The 25,892-nt window shown below is 35.3% G+C and overlaps 1 protein-coding gene across 13 annotated transcripts in view; it reads right to left on the bottom strand.

Moving 5' to 3' along the window:
- LOC138183606 (regulator of G-protein signaling 11) overlaps positions 1 to 25,892 on the bottom strand; it is a 49,735-nt gene that overhangs the window by 15,825 nt on the left and 8,018 nt on the right. For 8 of the 13 annotated variants that reach the window (XM_069120780.1, XM_069120777.1, XM_069120778.1 and 5 more), the window contains 5 exons: positions 16,539 to 16,773; positions 12,379 to 12,488; positions 2,501 to 2,617; positions 2,316 to 2,387; positions 1,796 to 1,990 (listed from right to left, as the gene is read on the bottom strand). In XM_069120780.1, the coding sequence (XP_068976881.1) occupies positions 1,796 to 1,990; positions 2,316 to 2,387; positions 2,501 to 2,617; positions 12,379 to 12,488; positions 16,539 to 16,773 (729 nt within the window). Of the gene's footprint in view, positions 1 to 1,795; positions 1,991 to 2,315; positions 2,388 to 2,500; positions 2,618 to 12,378; positions 12,489 to 16,538; positions 16,774 to 23,434; positions 23,646 to 25,892 lie in introns of those variants that run through there. The other 5 variants (XM_069120789.1, XM_069120787.1, XM_069120788.1 and 2 more) reach the window with 5 other exon arrangements.

Raw genomic sequence — 25,892 nt, 5'->3', positions numbered from 1 at the left:
ATTACTTAATACAAATTTGAAAAGAGTTGACAGCCGGTTTCGGCCGGGGGCAAATTCTTTATACGTCTGAACCAATACCGATACCTCGTTTCAAAAGGAATGGTATCGTTGACAAGCGACACTACCAAATGCCACTCGCCGATTAAAAAAAACGTTAAACACGAGCTTTTTTATTTCGGCTCATAAAGCTTTCGAAGGTTAGAAAAAGCCTACAGGATGTCGGCATTACGCAAAGCAATTTTCTCTGTTTATATTATCTTTGATTTTAACTTATCGTTTCACAATCTTGGCGATATACCCATAAAGTCGATAATCCCAAAATCCATAAATTCATAACTCCAACTTCGTAAGCACACAAACCCAAAGTCTAATATTTTTGGTTTCTTATTTTTATGTATTTTTTTAGGGTAGTGAGGAGTAATTGGGGTGAAAAAGTATTTTATATAAATAGAATCAGTGCATCAAGCACATCTGATAATGGCAACATCATTACAAAACTTACTTTGCGTACCACAATTTTTCAAGCAACATTCTACACGCAATATTCTTACATTTATCTGGTTTTTCTGTAATATATTCATTAAGCGTACTTAGAGACACGTTCACAAAACCTGGCGATACAAATTTGATATGAATCGATGATTGGACTTTTAGAACATTATTTCTCACTTGTAAGTTGCAGCATCATAGTTGTGCAGAAAGATAAAATCTGAAAGTTTTTTAAAAAATTGTTCCATGGTCTGAATATAAACACAAAGTGACAGCTTGATAGATATTTTTCTCTACGATGGGTCCAAACTTGTCACCTGTCTCTTGCAACATTATCAGCAAAGGAAATTTCAAGGTCCCAGCTACTGCTACGATATTTCGCATAACTGTGAGTTTAACACTTCAGAGATCGGGTTAGATATTCGACAGTTACGGGGTAAGTTGCATCGAAAAGTAGGGCGAATAGGAAAAAATTGCTTAAAAACGATGTTGACATCTCGGAGCCGTTTTCCAACCATCAAACAGTTTACGAGTCGAAATAACAAAACACGTGTCTAATGCTTTTTGATGTACTACAAGAGTGCGCAGTTTTAGGAAAATCGGAGAGTGGCACTTTGATAGTATAACTTACGAGATGAATAAAACTGGGACAACTTAGCGCGGTGCTGCTCACATAGATTTATCATTATCCACAATGCCCAATTTAAACCTGGCCAAGTTCGCAGTGGTAAATAATATCGATTTTGCTCGTACTATGCGTATCGAACCATGTTCGGCATTCGACTATCTCTTTGGACTTTGTCCGGACAAAGCCGACAGCGTGCGTCCTGCAGACTACGCTCGTAACACATACACAAGTTCTATTATATATGTATAAATGAAATATGAAATATTTTTAATAGACTTTAAGGCTAGGACAGCCGGACGTTTTATACGTGTGCCGCGTATCGCACGTCGTGTTTTCTCCACCGAAGTAGGAACTGTGAAACACGCTCCGACACGGTCGCAAAACGCCACCTTGTCACGGAAAACGAAATATGCTGACCAGGCGATACAATTTTTAATACCGGGGTCTAACAAGCAGCGTGTAAAACGCCCGTGTAATCGTAATCTAAGAACGCTACGCTGACTAACGTCGAACAATATGAATTAACGTATATAGTAATCGTTTATATGGTACTACCAGAAATTCGAAAACACATGGCACAGGACACAAACACAGCGCGCAAGAAGGTGATTAAAACCGTGTAGCTGTTTAATTACATATATCTAAAATAAGATAACGAGATTAAAAGAAAGTATTTACCTCGCGTTGCAGATCGGTTAAAGTGCGTTTACGTGATGGAGGACGTGAAAGTCCAGGACGAAAACGTGTAGGTACGGGTGCTACTTCAAGACTACTTAGACAACCGGGTGGTGGCCTGTAAACTCTCCAAAATGCTCGTTCTTGAGAATCGCTTACTATTTTATCCCCCTTTTTTCGCTCCTTCGCTAAGCGGACCTGAATACACAATGTTATATCTCAACGAGTTACACGCTCAAACGTACAATGTTTTGATTACGTACAAGAAAAATATAAGTAACGAAATACAGAAATATAAAAATATAGAAAAGTGCTAGAACGATTTTCCTAAAGATTAATCCAACTAACAAAATCGAATTTGCTTTGCGATAAATCTAGGATTGCGATAAATTAAGATTATAATCTAAGATGAGTATAATTTGTGTAATATTAACGCGATACAATATCAAATTGTTACAACAGTTTGTTAAATTTCAGTTAAATCAACGAGAAAAGATAAATTACGACGACGATAATTATTCACCTGTTCTTCGGCTTGTAGTTGTATAATATCCCATTTGTTTTGTAAATTCCTACGTAGGCTGTTCAAAGCTTCCTAAGAAGATGTGATAAGTTAGATATTTGCCAAAACTATAGAATATGTGTAATATATGTAATACATATTACATATCAGCTATTTACAGAATAAAATCATAAAAATTTACATACAATTTCATAATCTTCAAGGGCATGTCGCTGCTTGTTTCTTAGAGTTCTTTTAGCCAGATAAATAGCATATTCCACATTATCGGGGATTCTATGTTGCCATGGCCAATAACATGGTGTCTATTTATTAAATAAAAGAAGTGATATATTAATGATTTAGAAAATGAATATACACGAAAGCTATACTATTTTTCTGCGTAACTTATTACTATTGCTACTTATTTTCAAGAATATTGCTTAAACGTCTACTTGAATTTAATATAACGTGGATACTCGGTGACAATTTCATCAATGCTATCGCACGATTGAAAAGAAAAGCCGAAAAATGCAAAGTAGTATCTAATATTTTGATGCAACTGTAAAAAAAAGCTACTTCCTCTCCGATTTCGATGATTTTTGAATGTGTTGTAAAACTCAATATTTTGGGCAACTTTTTCCTGTACATGTAACTGTCCCTCGGCTATAATTTCCAAGGTATTCGCAAAATGCTATCTATACCACTGCAGTGAATTTTTTCTATAATAATTGAACGTCCGCGGCAGCGTATGCGTCTATATTAGTTGTCAGCGGCCGGATAGAACGATTTGGTCGAAACTTAAAATTTGTCCACCATTATACAAACGAGGATGGGTCAAACTAGATTAAAGTTGTTTGCGCAACAACATATGCGAGGTTATAAGAAATGTGTTATAATTCAATTAAAAACGAATATCGACAATATATCGGGTTTAGCTTAATTTTTCAACTTTCATTCTTTTATTACGTAAAATAATATCAATTATTGATTCGCCTATTACATATTTTTGCAATTACGAGGCTTCCAAATTGAAAATACTAATCCAAACCTAAACTCGATATATCGATGGAATTCATTATTGATTCAATTATTGCAGATATTTTTTACAGCCTCGTACGTGCGATTGTGTAGGGGGCTTTAAGTACGCGAAACTTATACTATACATATGTATATATCATTGTATAAAAAAAGATAAGCGGCCGGCAACCACTGCTAACGCGCATAACTGTTACAGAAGTACAATTGTAAGCAGAATTCAATTTTGCAGTGGTATCGATACGAAGTGCAACTACCTGAAAAGCTATAGCCGACGAACAGTTACATATAGAGGAAAATTTGTTCGAAATGTCGACTTCTACGACATATCCAAAAACCATAGCAATCAGAGAGCTAGTAACTTTTCTATTGTTTCACGAAACATTATTGCATGTCATTCTGAATTAAAAACCATGTATGCATTAGTAATTTAGATTTATCGAATTTATCGAAAATATTACTACACACAGTGACTTTCAAAAATATTTCGAAAATATAAACACTTCGGTATGACTATACTTTACTAATTTATGGCTCGATATGTCGATTGTTTATAGAGCAATCGCCCTGGTCATTTTTTAAATAATAGGTCGTATATATCGATATTAGTAAAAACATATAAAATTAACATATAACATATAATAATACTTATTTATTTATTCTTAGTCCATACCTTTCGGCTTTGAACGACTTTCGGTTTACATCTCTTATATAATGCCCTTACATCACTTATATATCTCTTACACTAGCTCTTCTATAATTACATATAATAATAAAATAAACATGTAAAAAGTGAACAATTCACGTATGTTACATAATAAAAATTATTAAAAAAAGAATACCATATTTTCGTCTCGCAAAATATACAAACACGTTTTGTATTTCTCCGTTTATCTCCTTCTGGTAGCTCAATATTCCAAGAAAATAGAACCGTTAATACCGTTCACAAACAGAATTTGGAAATGCATTATACATACATACCTTCTCACTACTCTTTGGTAACGACTGTTATTTTGTGCGAAATGAGTCGCAACTAAAAAATACGACATTTCATACGCGGCAACTTGTAATTTTTCACCGAGAAAAGCGGAAAATCTACGATGAAATGGGTGCTATGCTTGGTACGAGCAGGTACTGTCGCGGATATCGTTCAACGATTTCATTTCGAGAATCGCATTGAATCTACTCTGCAAACTGAAAGATCGAGTTTTAAGTACGAGAGATAATTATTCGAAAAGCGAAAGAAAATCTGCGAATAGTACTCTGAAAATAGTTAGCGAGCTATTAGATGAAAGATCCAACAAAATTTCGGCCGAAACAGTTGGGACAACGTTAAGGCGAGCTGGTTATAACGGAAAAATAGCGAGAAAAATCGTTCATTAAGGAGACGAATAGTTTTCTTCTAAACACCTTTACAATTTCGGCGGAAGAACTATAGTGTTGCGAAAATTGAACATTATGGACTACATTATGGATAAAAATCTTTACTTAAGTATACTTAAGAACAATTTAGTTTTAAATGCCGTAAAAACGGGGGTAAATAATAGTTTTAAGTTTTATCAGGATAACGACCCCAAGCATAAGGCACGCATTGTCCAAGAGCGTTCATATAAATGTAATCATATAAATGCCCCAAAATTCTTCATCCCCTATCACAATCATCGGACCTTAATCTTATCGAGAATTCATGGGATGGACTGCGTAGAAAAATTCGGGAAACTCCAATTTCTTCAATAGCCGAATTAAAACAAAGACACGAAATTGAGTGGCCGTGTATAATTAGAATATTAAAGAAAAATTTTAAATGACATTTCAAACAGATTAAAACATGTTCCAAAACAAAATTATTTTAACTCAATTAACTTAATTATACTAAATTATACTAAATAAGATTAACTAAATATACTAAGTTGATAGAAGTAAACAGTGACAAATGTACGGAATTATTTCTTTCAATAATTTTTATTATATAATGTACGTAAATTTTTCAAACAAATTATATGTTTTTACTAATATTAACATACGATTCATCATATAAAAAATAACCGGGCCGCCTGCTTTATAAACAACCGAAATATTGAGCCATAAAGCCAGTCCTATCATAATGCTGAATATTTTTGAAAGTCATTGTACCTATAGATACGTAGAAAAATACAATCCTGTTCTTGATATTTGTAACGTTAAAATATCTGTTCGTAGATTACGTTAGCGTTTCGTGTTGAGCTTTTAGATACAAAAAGTTTCATACGTAGGAATACATGTTTAGAGACACGTATACGATAAAATAAAGAAAAGCTCGTAATTATCGATATTTTATCGATCTCATCGATTTCGATGGTTTTTGAGAATGTGGAAATCAGACATTTTGCACAACTTTTTCCCGTATATGAAACCACCCCTAAGGCCTCAGTTTCCGAGATAATCGCATGAAACTGTTGCATAAAACTACTATAATGAATGCTCGCAATTGTGCATCCGCTACAACGTATGAGTATGTACGAGTTAATGTTGCCAACCGTCATACGGCGGCGGGATAAAATGACGCCTACCCGAAACCTAATTCTTATCTTTTGTTTGTAGTCTATATAAACGGAGGCTGAACAAAGCAGCAAACACGCCGGCCGTACTTGCGACTGTGTCACAGATAAACGTACTATTGACGTATCTTCTTGTTATGTTTGGGTCAGATGCTGTTTTATATTTTATGAACGAAGATATATTTTTAAAATAGAAGTATTTAATGAAAGTTCATTGGGCTGCTACAGTCGGACCGTATTACGTTTGGCACTGGATTGCTTAGTTAAGCCGAAACAGTCGATCATCAGACGCGATTGACACAAACGGGAGACGGCCGATGCCGTGTCAATCTGGGATGAGACTGCTTCAGATGCAGCCGCGTACGGCGGTACGGCCCTGGAGATCCCGTCTCAAGGCGACCGACAACCAATGCTGACGTATATGCTGCAACGGATGCACGATTATAAACAAAATTCACTACAGCTGTACCGACGATACTTTATGAAATTCTGTAGTAAGGCCTAGCGGCGGCTATACATAAAGTTAGAAAGAAAAAGTTATTTAAAATGTTGATTTTTACAGCATACTCAAAAATCATCGAAATCGGTCAGCTGGGTGAGATATCGATAGTTATACAGGGTGGTTGGTAACTGATGGTACAAGCAGAAAGGGGGTGATTCTACGTGAAAAAAGAAGTCGAAAATATAGAATAAAACTTTTTTTTTATTTTTTTTTTTTTAATTTTTCCATCGAGACAACGATCTACAGTGAGATCCGTTATAACGTACCGCACGCGTACCGAGCGAAAATTCAAAGTCGATTTTCTCGAAAACAAAGTCTCAAACGAAAAATTTTTATTCTATATTTTCGACTTCTTTTTTCGCGTAGAATCGCCCCCTTTCCGCTTGTACCACCAGTTACCAACCACCCTGTATATAAAAAACTTTGTCATTTAAGCATGCCTTTTCATTGAAAAGCATCCTGTCAAACTAAGTTTTACGCAATGCAAGCTGAGTCTCATGAAACCTGCTTCTAAGAGTAGTATAAACATCTACCAGACAATGAAATATCATTTCTATGCGGAAAAAATTTGTAAACGTTTAGGTATCTGTGACAAAAAAAAGACCATCTCAAAGAATTAGCTGATTACCAGTATTATAATATCGTGTTTGGGCTCATTTTAATCAGGAAAATGTTGACAATGTGTTAATGGTAATTAAAAAAAATGTTTAATAAAAATATTTCTCCGTTCCATTAGTGTTTTGTCTCACCGATACGAAGGCGAAACGAACGGTCTCGTTGTGCGACCGTTTCAAGAAGCCGAGATAAGGTCACGCGGGCAGGGATGACAGAACGATGGTGAAGATTGATTATATGCATAAACAGAGCAGTCTCACCGTTCCCGCTTTTGACGAGAGACCAGAAGCGGACACGAGACCAGCCGACGTATCTCGCCGACAAATAAACGAAAGGCACCTGCCGAAACACAACCCGCCACCGACCTTATTTCGGGCACTTGATACATTGAAAATTTCATTAACGCATTGTTGACATTTTCCCGATTGAAATGAAACCAAACACAATATTATTTTATTGTCAATTTTTTATTAGCCAATTTTTTCATATCGTTTTCTTTCTTCACGTGGTGTTTCTTGCTTTTCAATATACCCATCTATTGCTATACTTAACAATTGCAACTTTCTTTTCGCATAGAAATGTTTTATTGCTTGAAAACTGTCCATACTACTCGTTATATCGTAGATAGATCTCATGCGATTCAGCTCGCCTCGCACCAAACCCAGTTTGGAAGCATGACCGATGGCGAATTTTATTCTTTAGGGCCTGCTTTACGCGTGAATGCATTATCACTATATACCGATTTATCAGTGCAATGTGATACTTTTAATCTGTATATAGACATATTAGTTATAACGTATAGCAACGGTATATACGAATAAAATTTAGTCGTTAAATATTTTGTTCTCCGACAGTAATACGACGCAACTATATTTTAAAACATACCATATTAATATCATAACATCTAGATCCAGATATATATGAATTCTCTTTGTTTAGAAAAAGAGAAAAGGAAAAAGGATTATCATGTACCGTAAAAATATATTCTTCAAAATCGTATTTGAAATATTTGTCAAGATTGTCAATCAGTGTGCGCGAGATGCCTTTTCGTAAGAAAGGAATTATGTATCATGTTTCTTCGTCGCATCTTCACAACTGGCAAGAAAAGCTGTTAATCTATTACGAGATGTAATGGAAGTTTTAATAGAACGATACAGTTCCCATGCAGATCCATCTAACTGATATCGATGATTTTTTAGTATGTTTTATTATGTTATATTTGAGCAACCTTTGTTATACGTGTAAAAGAAAAACCTCGCGAGTTTATATATACAAACTTTTATATATATATATATTTTATATATATATATATATATATATATTATGCCTTTGCGCTCGAGGATTTTTTCATTCAGGCGAAGTAGCAACTCGAGATGATTTAGCGCATATGTGACGCGTGACTTACAGATAACGTAAAATGATTTTATGCACTAATTAACTTACGAAAACATTATATTCTAATAATTTGTCTATATTTACATCTTTGGAAATATGACTTTGTAATATTAATTTCTGTACTTTTTATATAATTTACAAAGCATTCACCAAGATGCATTCTTGAATACAATTGACCGTATTTCTCAACAATTCAAGATCAAGTTCATCGTCATTTGAGCTAATTTCACTTCCGAAAACCATTTTTTTAGAACTTCTAAACTATAATACTTTTGCCATGATCGTCGAATCCGAACCAACGTCTGTGACGTTTTCAGAACCATAGTTTCGGAGGGATTTGAGATTAAATATTTCATCTGCATTTTAAAGTGTAGCACTTTACACCTCCTAACAAAGAACATAAAGAACTAAAGAACCTATTTACGAGCCAATACTGCGCTGTCTTCAATTGGAGATGTCGAGATCTAGCATAAACAGGGACTGTCGCCTCTCACTCGTCACTCGACTTACCGCACGAAACGCCGTGGCGACTGAGTCGCCTCTCGAGTGCAAAGGGTTATATATATGTGTGTGTGTATGTACATATTTATTATATAGTACAAGTTTATATTTATAACACACACACACGCGCGCGCGCGTATATGTATATGTATGTTTATAATAGTGCAAATTGCATCAACAATAATTTTTTTAGTCAAGATATGAAAATAGCTAAAGTTTTATGCGTACTGTATACCGTAGCAGGTAAAAGTCAGGCACACATTTTCACTCGTAAAATGGGAATCATGAAAATTAATTCAAATTAAGGCTGAAATTCAAATAGGGCTCAAGTCCTATTACGTCCTTGTATTAAGTGATTTGCATAGGTAGTTTGCAGTAAAAAGTCAATCTGTTTATGATCTGTCGGACAGTGGAAGCGGGTTGAGGTCTGACACACTAAGATATTTTACGACGCAATTAAATGTCTTGTACGCCGTGATGTACGAATAAAGTTGTAAAGACTGATCGAAATTTGCTGTATTTAACTATATAACGGCAGGTTGTGTTCAGGCAGAACGGGCTGTGTTTATTTGTCAGTGAGATATTATCTGGCCTCGTGGCCATTTTTAGTCTCCTGTCTTCGGCGGAGCACGGTGAGACTGCTTTGTTTATATCATCAGACTTCGCCGCCATTTTATCATCCCTGTTTCCGTAACTCGGGCATTCGAGAGGGATCTCTCAGCGGAGCCGCACATTTCGCCTTCGCATCGATGAGATAACACTAACGCAACGATAAAGGTTCTTTATTTCAAATTTCTTGTTAATAAAAGTTCGTTAAGAATATTAGTCAAACTTTTCTGAGTAAAATAAGACCAAACGCGACATTATTATGTTGGCAATCAGCTAATTTTTTATTTTTATTTTTTTTTTTTTTTTTTTTGTAGACTATTTACAATTAATTCTCATTGAGAATAATAAGTAAATTATTCTGGCGTGGTACCGTAACTTGGACTATAAGAGTTTATAGTATGTTCGATTCTAGTTGAATCTAATGCTTCAATCTAAAGGGTATTGCCTTTTTAGTCTGCGGATCTGGTCCGTCGTGTCAAGTAATTGGGTAACTAATTTTTTTGGTGGTTGTTAACTCTTATATTATATCTGTTTCTGAACTCGGATATTTCTTCTTTAACTGTGGGTATCTTAAGGTCGCGATGTATTGTTTCGTTGGTAACACACCAAGATGCATCTATTAAGGATCTTAAAGTTTTTGGTTGGAATCGTTGGAGAATTTCTATGTTGGAATTACTCGCTGTTCCCTATAGTTGGAGCTAATTTTTTGACACCACTTTCTTTTTCACACGCTATTTTTTACTCTCCGATACATGTGCAGTTAAGAACATAGTACTGGCACACACTTTAGGACAGAATACACTTAATATTGAAGCAAACGACGTGATTTTTTTTTAGAAGTTGGAAGGATTAGTTTATTAGGTAACGCGTAAAAGAATTTTGCGGTAAATGCAATTGATCGAAATTGCAAAGAAAACGTAAAGCTCACTTTTTACAATTTTTTCATCTGGACCTATAATGACAGTTTAAATAACATATTTTTAAGAGTTATATCAGCTATATGCATATCGGAAATTTCACCGAAATTCGAAATAGGCATCGAAAGATGAACTGAAATGTAAATTTATTGCAATTTTAGGCCGAATGTCGTAGAAAACTGCGATTTTGATCACTTTTAACTGTTTATAGCTTATGTAGCAACGTAGATAAATCTCAACATGTATATATCTAATATAAATTTGCAAAATGTATTTTTTAAATTCTCGTTACAGGCTTAGATAAAAGAGTTGGATAATTATTTACCAAGGCAACTACCTCTTCCAATTTCGATGATTTTTGGATACGTTGTAGAAATCAACATTTTGAGCAATATTTTCCTACACATATAACAATCGATCTCTAAGATATTCGCAAAAAACTATCGGTACCACTGCAATGAATTCTGCTTATAATTGTGCGTCTATAACAATCGAATCGGAACCTAGCTCTTATCTTTTGTTTATAGCAAATATAAACGAGAAAGGTGAGCTTGGGTAAAGCTAAACGACTGCATACGCGAGACTGCAAGAAATGTCTGTCATAATTTATAATTCAATAAAAAATGAATATAATATGAATAAGTCGATGTATTGGGTTCGGGTTAATCTGTTCGATCCGGTCGCCTACAGGCTTGAATACCATAATAACAATTACTATTTTCGCAGAATAATATCAATTATTCGTACAGTTACTATTTTTATAATTAATTTGTTGTAATTTAAACAAGCGCTGCCGATCGGTTCACGGCATGGTGCCCGGCTTGAGAAGACTAACCGCAACCCAAACACCAATACATTTAACTCGACGATGTTCATTTTTAATTGAGTTATAAGTTATAACAGACACTTCTAGCAGTTTCGCACATACAGTTGTGCATGGAACCTTTAATCCCGCCTAATCCCCGTTTATAAACAGGAGATAAGTGGCAGCTTGCCAACAGTAACCAATACAGATGCGTATACTGTGACAGTATACGCCCAATTGTAAGCAAATTTCACTGTAGCGGTACCGACAGTTCTTTGCGAATATCTCGGAAGCTAAGGCCCAGTGTCGTACGTATAGGAGAAAGTTGTGCAAAATGTTGATTTCTACCACATCAAAAATGAACGAAATCGATGAACTTGGTCTTCTTGTAAATACTACGAAAGGTTGTAAAAATGAAAGGTTGTATTTACTATTTCCTTTGCGATTCCGATCAAGTACGATTTGTAAAATTTTGTTTCATGCCATCTAATAAACTGATCGATCCTTGTAAAAAGATTCAAGTCGTGTGGTACCAATTTTAAACAAATTATTCTGTGCTAAAGAGTAACTGTATCTACTGCTATACCTAAACAATTTCAATTTTTTATTTTTTTTTCGTATATAATCGCATATAATTCGCATATAATTCACTGTTTGGAAGATGTCCATATTACTCTTACGAGTATGCCAAATCCAGCTCGCCTTGCATGAAACCGGGTTTGGAAGCATGCCTCGAGGCAAATCTTACCGTCTAGGACATACTAAACCTAAGCGGCACGTAGCCCGCTTCAAAGTAAAAATGTCAAAAGTTTTTTCATAAATATCTCGATAACTAAAGCGAGCGAGGATTATATCATGTACAGAAAAAGATTGTTCAAAATCGTGATACTGATAACACATTTGAAAATCATCGAAATCGGTAAGTTGGATTCTTATCTGTATAATAGTATATAATTAGCCTTTTTCAACGAGGTACCCTACACACAAAGGCACTGATTCAGAATGACTTGTTAAAAAAATTGGATCGACATCGCATTTCGCAAATATTAAATACAATATATACATATATAGCATATAAATATATATATACTACGTATATATGGCGCATAATGAATCCGAGTTCAAAAGATACTCGATTCTGAAGCATGTAGTATGACAAATACGGTACCTGAAATCTATACAGAGAACTATCATCCCTTACGGTGAGTGTCTTGGAGTCATTCACCGGGAAGAAGTAGCCATACTGGCAGAGCTGATTGGCAATATGGACCGCCTCTACTGTCAACATAACAATTTACTTTCACAGCTGCCGGAATCGTTGAATACATTTAATTGAACGGAAGGCATTAAGTGATACCTAATCACGTGCAACTTATCTAGTCTTTGCCGTATTGCGCGTACATCGTGTGATGAGTAGCAATTAACACGGCCAGCCATTGATTCGGAGCGAATATTTAGAGCGACGCATGCTGTTTAATCATAAGAAAGCCACATCACTGAAAAAAAACTAATCTTTTCTCTTTGTTTCGAAAACATAAACAAATTCACCACTACACAACCGAAATTCTCTATTCAACATATTTTTTTCACAAGCAATTTCTCAGCTCAAGCGAATGTGTGTATCTTTACTTATATTTTGTTTAAATAATCCTTTATTCCATTAAATTCAATGAAAAGACAATGCACATACACAACTGATCAGAACAAAACTAAACTAATGAAAACTAAATTAACGGGGCCAGTGAAAAGAAACGAAGTGCAATACAAGAAACTTGTAACTAAAAATAAGGTAATGACGATAGGTACAAATTCATACGAATTATAGAATCTTCAAACACTGATAGCTGAATCCAGAATATATATAAATATAAATAAATATATATATATATATTATATTATATTATATTATATTATATTATATAAAGTACGCCTACGAATATTTATTCGTTGAATGAAAGCGAAGTACTTAATACTTTTGCAGCATTAGAAGAAAATTGTTCGAAACGAATGAGTTTATGCAATGGTATATGAGAATATTTGTACTAAAGTATACTTCACATTTTCTACGATATTTTTTTACTGCCGGTATTGAATTGTCTAAATCATTTTTCTACGTTACTCGAAAATTCTGCTTTCATCGCGACCAAATTTTGAATTTTTCATAAATATCAACATTATCGATATTGTATCTCGTTTTCAACTATGTATCATTATTATAATAATATTAGAAATATTTTAACTCAGATATATTATATACTATATCTAAACTAAAACAGTGTAGTGTAATATGTCGCTAAGTGAAATGGAAGATGCATTACGATCCATCGGTCAGCAATGCGTTCAACTAGACCGATAGAAAAGATGGTTGTGGTATTCGATAGATGAAGTAGCGTTATTTTATAGCTGCCATAGTCAATTTATGCGTTTAGATAGCTTTTTAACAAATCTTATTAAAGATAAAATCATGATTCTATTTTCAACAAGGGCAATAATACGGTGAAAAGAACTTTCGAAGCTTGTGCGTCCTTCGCGATAGAAACATTCTTTTATTTTTATTAACACGATATTCAATTTTCTTTTGTAGGAAAAAGGTATCATGATAAACGAGATCTATTTAAAACTACAAACCTTGAATAAGAACGAGCAAAGGGTGGTGGTTCTTTAACTTTCTATGAGAATCAACAGTGATAGCTACCTAGGACACCTTACCTTCTTGTCTATATTTCTATCCTGTCAAGAAGGACCCATTAAACTGTAATAACTATAGAAATAAACAACAAAAATATATGTATATCGCATTATGCGATATGTCTAAAATATTAATCCCCGCGCGCGTTTGTATGTGTGTATGGTTAAAATAAATATCATAAAATCTCCCTTCTTTAGTTATATATACCGAAGCAGTTTCTTGCACAGCAGCGGGCTAAAAGTATGTTCGATCAACATATGCCAGCAGAACAGTTTAAACGCGCAACGCATAAATGTGTGCACTATGACACATGTACATATAATATGTGTATGTATATTAATAAGAAAATTAATCGAATTGAAATCAAATTCGATTAATTATGAGAGTCAACAGAAAGTGCCGATCAGTGTCATCGATACGTCATTTAACAATTTCATTTAGAAATTTCATTTCTGTAGAACGAATCTGTTACATCGTTTTCCTATTGCTTCTAATCGTATAATTGTATTTTAGAGGCCACTTTATACTCTTACCTTTTATACGATATAATTATTTACTTCCAAATTTAACAATCACTTTATTCGCTGCAAGCCGAAGCCATAAACCGGAAAAGCTTATGTTTCAAGAACACATATCGTAAAGAAGCATATCTCACCAAATGAAAGTTATAATTGTATAATAATACAAGTGTCTTAAAAACTGTTTTTAATTGAAATCTATTAAAGATGAAATTAATGGGTTATATTTTAAGTTTAGCTAGTACATACTTCCTATTTCCTTACTATCAAATCTTGATATTTATAAATCAATTACAGTCCATTGTGTCCTCACTGCTGTTGTTATTTTTATATTAGATTATCAGTCAAGGTAAAGAGTAAAGGGTCATATTTACCGACAAAAGTAAGTTGAATCGTCGTAGGTCGAACGAAATAACTTCTTTTTATTTCAATATCATTAAAAATGCTTTTTGTAGCTTATCAAAGAATGCTGTTTGGTTTAGATTAGTCAGATTCCTTCTTTAATTATACAAATGTACAAAGTCGAAGATACGAAGACCGAAGACGAGTACGTAACTACAAACACGCAAAGAATTACTAAGAAAAGTTGACGTATGCTGCCATTATAACGCTAGAACTGCAACTTAAATATGAATATATAATCGTAAAATGCGTTATGGGACGGCCGATATTACGTCGATAAATGTAAGATTAATAACAACTAGTTGTTCAGGAACAAAGCATTATTAGCAGTAAACTTAATAAAAAAATAAAAGCAGATTAAACGAAATACATTGGAGTTATTATTTTATTACTTATAATATTATCAAGTTTATAGTATATGCATGACATTTTTTGTTCAGAATGACCTGCTGGACACGTTGGTAAAATTTATCCAACGCCTCGATTGACACCTTGTATCTACATATACAGGGTGAGATAATAAGAATATTTCCGTTATTTGTAATATTATGAAAATATATTAATATATAGAACAAAACTTGCAAAGTATAGAGGGGAACGTACTGTGATGCAAATGCTCTTCGTATGGACGGTATAAAGAAGATTTTAATCTTGGTGTAATAATTAGCCAGTGTTGAGACAACTGGCGTTACGACATGTCGCCCTCTATACCGTACCAGTTTCGTATATACAAATTTTTTATAACATTACAAATAATGGAAATATTCAGGGTGGATATAGTTATCACCCTCTATATATATAATATATGTTCAAATCTTTTAATAAATGTATCGCAGATTGCAGTGGTTTTGTATTGTATAGTCAATTCTGTAACCGGATCTCATGTCCTATATATTTCTTTCTATAATGATATCGGATTACACGAAACAAAAAATAATTAGGACATTAATTAGGCTGATATTCATAATTTCATTTTTATTAACGCAGAAAAATGACAGATTGACTGGCATAGTTTGGACAAAGTTAGTAATAATAAGAAATTTGAAGAATTTTTATTTAGTTATTGAAATTGGAAACATTTGGAATAAAGTCCCGTTACGTTGCTACCGCTATCTAAGTACTCGCTTGCCAGAAAGACAGAACGAACAGGGAACGAAAAAATGACTTGATGAAAAATAGTCTTATTTAAGTGCTAAAGGATGGGAAGTTTACAAAGTTTCGATGTTACAAAGATTTCAAGGCTTTGTCTTCCGAAACTACTTAGTTCCAGATGTAGATACATTAAAAATCAGTAAAAATATATAATTAACAATTACTATCAAGCGTTAATAGCAGTTACACGATGCACTCGCGTCAAATTTTCACATAGTAAAAGCTAAATCTCTTCTATTGGCATAATACGAATAAAGATCACAGGGACGCTACGAATAGAGAAGGAAGGGCAACAGAAGAAATAGAAAACCGATACGATACCTTTGGCCTTAGGTTATCTAGGATGGTAATAATATATGTATATTCGACGATTTAGGGAAATAATTAAACTCAATTAGCAGTTAACAATTCCATGGAACGCAACAGGCACAATAGAAATATAGAAATACGACATAAGAAACGTGTGATGAGAAACATTTTAGCACGAAACGTAAGTGAGTCAACAAGACACTAATTCGCGGAAAAATCTAGATAAGCAACAATCCATTCCATATACGAATTTCATACCTGATTCCTCGATAGAAAGCCGCTCTATCAGCCACTCGATGAGATCGTAACCTGCAACACGCAGGCAGCCTACTGTAGTGTCCTGGCCGTGATGGCCGCTTACGTTTACTCCACAACGTAGATACCGATGGCACTCACCCATGAAAGCTGAGGGAATTGAGGTGAGAAATTGTTTTTGGCTGCGCACGGGTACCCCGTTCTCAGGGTCTTGCATCTCCCGCACCAGCCCCTCCATCTGTAATAAATATAGTCAAACGATTAATAACGGTGGTATACTTCGTATTCAAGATGGTTCTATCCATCTCGTTTTCCCATTTTTTTTTTCTTTATGGCGTAATTGTTCTTTTTTCCTTTTTACTTTAAAACATACAACTTTCGAGAATTAATCTAGATAACGATTAAAACTATTTCATACATAAATATATATTATCTATCGATATCATTGTGAAATTCGTCCAAGTCAATAATCGAACAAAATTAAATTTGTTGCTTTAATTATATGGTGATATACATATTTCAACTCCATATTTCTGTTACAATAATATCGACGCATTTGTGTATAGTAATTAGGTAAATGAAATAAAGTTAAAAGAAGTTGTCAATTGTACGATTAGGATTGTTAACCAATTTCATTGGAAAATAAAATGACAGCTTTTCCATCGTATCACCACATCGGTTCAGGGAAATGAATTTTACCTAATTATTCATAATGCACATTAAAGTTTAATACATTTGATCAAGTATTGTAGATATTTTACTCGAAAAAACGTAATGATTTAAATATCTTGAAAAGAACATAACTTTGAACATTTTCATAATCAGCGGTACATAAATGTAAATACTAGAGACGCGCGAGTGCACGTATGTTCGAAATTAGGGCGGTGTTAAGTGGTGTACAGCTTAGCCACGCCACGCCACGCCATCCCACGTAAAGAGATAATTGGTGCCGTTTGACTTAAAGTAAAAATGTGGTACCGAGCAATCTATCTGTACCCTATCTAGACAATGCTATCTCAGATAAAGGGATAATTGGCGTCGTCAATCTGGTGTTGGGAATGCAGATGGCTCGAGCAGCCGTTTTCTCTTCGCCAGTTGTTTTCCGCTTACGAGCGTGTCGCGTAAAATTAAGGCTTAGGTTTTAAAGACAAGAAGGTTGAGCCGTAACACCGCTACTATCTTTCTTTTCTATCGAAATTCTTCTATCGAATTCTTTTCTATTTTATTATGAAGCTTGAATATCACAACTTAATAAGCACAGTTTACGCGACTGATCTGAGAGATGTTGACTGATGAGAGTTTGTAGTTTCAGTTCAGAGGTGTTCTCGTATTATTACGGAGGAAAGCTCGGTGTGGGTGTGCCCTTTGAACTAACAACGCGGATTCGTTGTTCACACTTTTCGTTAGGAAAAGCGAGGGTAACGATCCGCGATGCCAATTGGTTATAGCCCACGTTAATAAATGAAGATAGGAGAAGGAAGCCTCCTACCAACGTGGCTCGTAGTATAAATAGGGGATATAAAGAACCCCAAGCCAGAAGTCAACCTACGAGTTTTTTCTTTTCTATTATTTAATTTGTACTTTACAATTTGTCCAGCTGGACATTTGGTAAATTTTTTTAACTTAATTGCTAAATAACATGTGGATGGCTACCCCCAGCGGGAATACCATCTTCGAGTTTGACTATTTTATTTCTTTAGTGAGATCAGTGGGGTGATTTTTTTTGTAGTCTTCTTTCTACGAGATTTTTGCTCGTTTCAGCAGGCAGCTGGTTTAGATGTGTTGCCGTTCTTTTCTTGTATTTTTCTGCGTACCTGCCGATTTCTTTTTTGACCGTTAGTATTTTTAATTCTTTGCGTATATCCTCGTTTCTGGCATTGTTTCTGGCATTATTTATGTGGCTCATTGCTGCTGTCCCCCATAGTGGTATTCCATACGTCCAAATTGGTTTTATTATCGCTTTGTAGATTTTTAGTTTATTTTCTAACCTACGAGTGCCGAGGCTACGTCTCCCCGGTAGCCCTAAATTTCTGAATGTACCTCGAACCTTGTAATAAACATGTTATAACAAGCACACGAGCGTACATCATTTCATAACAACGGACCAGAAAACGTTCGGGCGGGATCTCGACACACCCGTATTGTTCGGGTTCTCAAAAGTTTCGTGATCCTACTTCGATTCGAGTATAAGCATGAACGGGCAGTATAAACATTATTAACCATTGACTAAGAACGGGATAGAAGTGACGTTAAATGGGACTTTGTGTCTCAGGTTCTGAAATACCGATCTGGAAAAGCTCAGAATGTTTCTTATGACGTAGTTACGTGAGTTGAACAAATTCTCGCTGCACTCTAGTAAAATCAAAAAGATGGAAGGGGCAACGTCTATGCCTTTGTCACAGAGTCATAAATTAGCAATAGAAAAACCAAGGAGGCCTAACGAACATCCCACAGGGCATGGAAACAACAACGTAGACAATGTCCTAGTGTCAGAAAACAGTAACAGCATATCCACCTCTGACCTGGGCCCCGGCAACATCCCGGCGACACCCCGGCAACACCCCGGCAACACCCCGGCAACACCCCGGCAACACCCCGTTCATAACAGTCAAACCTATAGTATATAAACCTTCCTAAAATCAGCTCTCGAGACACTCTGTTCTAACATTCTTAACCGTCACTCTGTTCAATTCACGTAATAAACTCTGCCATCATATCTAAAGTCTGAATTTTTCTTACCTTGTTCGTAAAACGCTTAAACCTGTGCGAAATCACTCGAACGACGCGAGGAAACGACCAGCGATTTCTTAATTTCATCACTCCCCGCGTCTTCGACGTGACACGTATATGCTTTTATGAGGTACGCATATGTTAGCGTGAACAGTTTCAAGGCTATAATTTTTCAAAAAGGTAAGTTACGAAAGCGAAGTTTAGTTGGCAATTAGCAAATGAGAGACAAGGAAAAAATGAAAAAAGCAGACGCATTAATAACATTCAGAGCGTTAAACGAGTCGGAAATAGAATTTTCTGGTTGCAAAAGAAATTATTAAACAGTTTGAAATGTTGATCTTGAATATAACTTCTATCGTTAGAAATGCGCTTGATCTAGGCCCAATATGAGTCAGAATAGTGGACGAAGAAAAATTCAAGATATACAGTTTAAAATAGACGCGGTCTCTCTGCCTATTTAGCAGAAAATATTGAAATGGAGTGACATAGTGTATTGATAAAAAGTAGCTAACAGAAATTGGATGATGAAAGCCAGTTAGAAAACTCTTGACGATTTTTGGCAAGATCGGCAAAACGACTATACGAAAAATGGACGCCAGTGGCTAAATTGTCGCATAATTTAGAGATTGTGCTATTAGCCACGTTTCCGAGGTGTCGGATTTTGGGTACCGATTTTTTTAAAGCTGCATCGTTGATCAGTCAAGAATATGATACGTATGCAGAATGCGCGATGGAAAAAATTTTCTTTTGAAAAAACAAGATAAAAAATATGCGAAGAGCAAATTGTTGAAATTATAATCCGGCTCAATGAGACGCTTTCTTGTTATAGATGCAGAAAATTATAGATAAAAGAGAATGCTGCACGTACAGACAAATAGCCTGATAGTGTCAAACAAAAAAAAAGATGACTCCAAAGTTACAAAAGTGCAACGATGTTATGACTGCAACAAAATTGATCATAATGATAAAAGGTGTCGATATAAACAACAAGCTATGAAGGAGAGAGAAATCAAGGTAGTTCGGACAGGTCGTCTGCACGTTACGCGATTAACTACACGAGACTACGTTGTTTCAACTGTTGCGGCACAAGGCCTTTGTAACCGTCATCTTCCTAAAATTACGACTAACGACGAACGTGTAACATCAGCCACATCGCAATCCACATCAGAGACCAGGCCGCACACCGAGGGCAAGATGGCAACCAGATGTCTACACATCCTTGCTGCGTACCCTCGATGTTCTTAAGGACCCACCATAAATCTTGGCATTTTCATGGTTAAGGTCCTTCAGACCAAAAACAAGCATCTTTTATTTCGAGTGCTCTTTACATTTTTGTTTACTACGGGAAGATACGGGAAAGTTAGTTTTCTCACGTTCGGTATCTTCCGTTAGCAACTTTCTCTCAAGGGCGGTTAGCACCCTTCCTCACCCACCAACCTAGAAAATCAGCCAATCGACAGCGAAGTCTATTTCCCTCACTCTCCTAATGAAAACTTGTCCTTAACAAATCAGCTATTTTCGTGTCCTTAGACCCGCCCATCACTAGCTTTCTTCCGCCACAACATCGTCACTAAACTTGACTGATTTTTCATCTTTTGAACAGTTAACATCTCTTTACCGGGTTTCTACCCTTAGATCAGTCGCCTACTTAATTTATATAAAGTTGTTAGAGTAAAGTGTAATTTATACGTGTCAATTCAGTGTATACTCAATTGTGACTATTAAGTGCATAATAAAGTGTAACAAGAAGAAAGTTAATAGTTGTGTTTCGGCTCAACCTTGTTACTTTTATATAATCTGAGTTGTGACTTGTGATTTTATGTGACAAACGCGACGCGTTTCGCGGCCCTGGCACAATGATTCTCTTTCCAGCGGTTTCTTTGCTCCTTATTATACTATCGCGGAAAGACCGACGAAATATATACAGTGTTGCGATATAGCGTAAGTGCCGACAGGTCGAAAGGGTCGGAAACTTCAATAGGTCTAACGGTCCATCAATATGACTTCAGTATCGCAGTTGGTAGTTAGTCAGTCGGGAGTCAAGAGTCAAGTTAGAAGGAAGTTAGTCGTTGCAACGGATCAGTAAAGTCGACAGCGAGTTCGAGACAACATCGATAAACGCACTATTTTGAAGTAATATGCCGAGTAGTCCTTTGGCACCCTTCGCGCCCTACATCTCACAACCTTGATAGATTCAGCCGCATCATTTTTTGTTGAAGTAATTACTTCAGGAAAAACTCTACACCTTTTCTTTTCTATATGGAGACCACTGTTACGAAGAAAATAGAATTTAGTGAAACAAAAAGTTCGAAATAAGGAGAGATCCATATTATTGTGCCCTTGGATATAAATTTTGTTTTGGGTTTGAAGATCTAGAAACAAAAGAGCTATAAGTAGATTTCTATTGCTGTTTCTCGTAGCCTTCAGCTAGAGCTACAAGATTAACTTTTTGATAATGTCCTTTGCTATAAATATATGAACGTGCTCCCTGTCATTCTTCTTCCTATTGTATTATAACGCTGTAAGAGTGAAGATCTGGATCAACATACACTATACCTGTACTTATACTTATACCTTTATTTATTTCAATATATTTTTCTATTAAAAATTCATCCACTCGTTCCTCTGTCAGTCAACCTCAACAATTTTCACCGCGGGAAGGAAGTGTTGGAAGAATTGGAGGGTGCTATGAACGATGCACATTAATGTTATGTAGAATTATTGAAGGTATAATTTGCAAAAACCGAAACAACGTTGATTGTACATAGTGCAAAATCTATACTTCAAAACATTCTATATTGTACCGAATAGAGAATCATTGTACGAAACTATACTACAAGTAAACACCATCTCTGGTACGGATTTAATTTTCAAAACATCAATGATACGGAACCGGAATTGTTTGACTTCCGTTTAAACAAAAAGAAGAAATACATTCAGAAATGTATTTGGATATATTTATTTAGATTGGATTAGAAAATTATTTAACTTTGTTCAAACGTCCCATCAAAAATGAAAGAAGAATTGTATTACGCTTTGATGGAATATTAGTAATTAGTAATATTAGTAATTACAGATGACAAGATTCGCATGGTAAATACCGGAGAAATATATTAGAACGACCATAGAGATACCAATAACTTATCCCAACATGAGATGGTACGTAAAACAATCAAGGATCGAAGAATATTAGACAAGAAAATTATTCGTCAATTCGTCACAGACAATCGCCGTACACGAGCTCAATTATATCAGTAAAGAAAAAAGATGGAAATGATAGATTATGCGTCGGTTACCGAGCTTTAAATCCTACAACAGTAAGGGATCGGTATACTTCATCACGGATCGATGATTAACTTGATCGTCTAGGACAAGGTAAATACCTTTCTATATTGGATGTGGTGCCGGGAGTCCACCATATACCAATACATGAAAATTCAAGAAAGCGGTTTCGCTTTCATCGCCCTTGATGGGCATTATGAATATTTAAGGATGTCGTGGCTTGACTTTACGGTCATACGACTACAAAACCCATTATCGAATATTTTTTTTTTCTTTTGGAAGAATTTTACAATCAATTCTCATTGAGAATTATAAGTAAATTATTCTGGCATGGTATAATACGTGGTATAAACGTGAATAATAAGTGATTATCGTATGTTTGATTCTAGCTGAACCTAATGTTTAAATCTAGAGGATAGTGTCTTTTTGGCCTGCGAATCTGATCCGTCGTGTCAAGTAATTGAGTAACTAATGGGTTTTGGTGGTTGTTAACTCTTATGTTATACTTATTACTGAATTTGGATATTTCTTCTTTAACTGTAGGTATCATATCTTAAGGTCGCGATGTATTGTTTCGTTGATAGCGTACCAAGATGCATCTATTAGATCTTAGAGTTTTGATTGGAATCGTTGAAGAATTTCTATGTTGGAATTACTCGCTGTTCCCCATAGTTGGATCCCTATTATCGAATATGACACCATTTTCATTCGCATTGTCGCGAATGACTGCCAAGTCAAGGTGCGAGTCACTACGGCAGTGTCACACGCTCAGAAGCAGTTATAGAGTAGATAAAACATCCTGCATGCCACAGCCATCGAAATAATAACCAGATAGTAACAGAATAGCCGCGCAGACGCGTATATCAGAATATACACCCGATGATAACCCCTCCACAGGGGCCAAAACTTAGTATAAGAACCCTCTCAAATCAGCATTCAACACCTTTTTTCTTCTAACACACTGAACCGTCACTCTGTTGGATTCGTACAATAAATTTTATTACCGTATCTAAAGTTCAAATTTTTTTACTTGTGAAACGTTCGAACTACGACGCGAGATCACCGGTGATCTGTCAATTTCATGATTTCTTGTGTCTCCTACGTGACAACAGACTAATCGCGCGCGATTACGAAGTACGGATATGGAATGTATACATGCTATACCCACGTGCGGAACAGTCATGCGCGACTGAACGTCATTTTGTTGTTAGAATGTGAGGAGTCCTCACTGAGGATGTGTTAATATATAACACTATCAACTTATAATGCTATATCACATTATTATATAATAATACATAATGCTAGGATTTATAATATCTTTAATAGAAATAATTAATATCACAATGATGAAGAATTTTCTACCATAATACTATACATATGTCTGCTTGATAATATTTGACAGAAATCCAGAATTAAATAATTTTATTTCTGTTTTTCAACCTACCCAAGAACTTTTTTATTTACTACTAATAGTTTTTCGACATAAATATATATAGGTTAAAAACTTTTTATAAGGAGTGCCATGATAGACCGATTGATGTGTTAAAAAACATTAGATCCCGTTGAAAAAAAAATTAAGTTGATCTTTGTTCGATTTCATTCGTTCATGAAGATTCAAAATAACACGTGATTTACGGCTCGATCAGAGACCATTGGTTACTTCTGACAGAAAGATTTAACTTTTTACCATTTGGCTAGTAACACTCAAATGGTACACAACTTCGTAATAATTTCGACAAACAACGTGCATTTTGAAATTTTCCAAACGCGGTAAAAGTTTGCTTACAACAGTGTTTCCATAATCAAAAAATTTGTCTGTCAGAACCTTCGACGTAACAAGTGGAAAAGAGACCTAACTCGAACATGATTCTTGCCTTTTGTTTTTATAGTTTATATAGGTTTAGACTATATACCATTTTATTTAACTGCCGTAAGGCGACCAGAAACCAATATCGACGCATATGCTATTGTACAGTATATACACACGCACAATTATAAGCAGAGTACACTGTAACGGTAGTAATAGTTCTTTGCGAATATCTTGCAAACCTAACAGCAGTTATATGTACAGAAAAAAGTTGCTCAAAATGCTGAGTTCTACGCAAATATACAAAAATCGAAACTAGCGAGATAAATCAGATATCAACAATTACACATTTCCCTACACATATAACCAGAGATCTCACGTAGCCGGTCTTCCCGAAATATCTGTAAGAAACTACGATACCGCTACAGTGAATCCTGCTTATAATTGTACGTCTAGTATTGATTGCCGGTTGCCGGTCGCTTATCTTCTGTCTATAGACGAGGTCAGGCGAGATTAAAAATCTCATGTACAATGTTCATATGCTAGGCTGTAAAAGACATCTGTTACAGCTTATAACTGAATTAAAAGTGAATATCATCAATGTACATATTGGGTTTGGATTCGGGTTAGTTTTTTCAAGTTCAGTTGCCTCATGACATCCAGCAACGCTTTCGTTAAATAACGACAAACTATGTCGTTGTTTATTACTTAATCCTATAACCGGCTTCCTTGCGGCGTCCGAGTCAGGAATACGAGCAACACGGGTATATGTACATATGTACGGAGATCCCGCCCAAACTTTTCTCCACCCGTTGCAATCTCGATACGTGTATTCGCACACCTCTAATGTATTAAAATTCCGCCAGGCCTTGCCCGAACTGTTTTCGGCCCATTCCGAAGCTCAGGATCTCGATATATACTCGGGACGAACCGCACACACCTCTAGTAACTTCGCGCGCGCGTCTGTGTATCCTATGTATATCCGTAAGCATAGACTCTTAAAATTTTCCAATTTAATTATTAAGACTTAGCCAATCGCGCGCGTCACAGCGAGCTATACGTTTCCCATTGCGCTCGGACAAGCAAGCCTGTAACCTAACCCCAACCTATAACGCTGTCCACCGCGTGTTTTTCCAAGTATCAAGGACTAATATTCACTACTTAAAAAACAAAGAAGTCTAAAAATTATTTAGGTGGTCAATTATACTTTGCGGTAATGATTTTATTTAACGATTTCACATATTGTTTATACAAAACGCCAAATAGAAAGGATATATTATAAGTATAAAAAATATAGGTAAGATTAAAAACATTAAGGATGACTAAAGATAAATAACACGACATGAACGTTAAATTAAAAATTCATAATGCATTTTAATATCTTTTTACAATGTGGTATCGATCGATTATAACTTTACTTAGTCATAACTGATAGTGTAACTTTGTAATTAATTTTAACACCGCTAAATTGGTGTATTTTATTATATACTGTACTTTATAAAAGCAGAAAAAGTGGTGCAATTAATTCGGGACAATTC

This window comes from Bombus flavifrons, chromosome 9 (genome assembly GCF_040668555.2).
Source record: "Bombus flavifrons isolate JBK064 chromosome 9, iyBomFlav1_principal, whole genome shotgun sequence".
Taxonomy (NCBI): Eukaryota; Metazoa; Arthropoda; class Insecta; order Hymenoptera; family Apidae; genus Bombus; species Bombus flavifrons.
The sequence above is the reverse complement of the archived record's forward strand: the minus strand, read 5'-3'. Positions and strand labels throughout refer to the sequence as shown.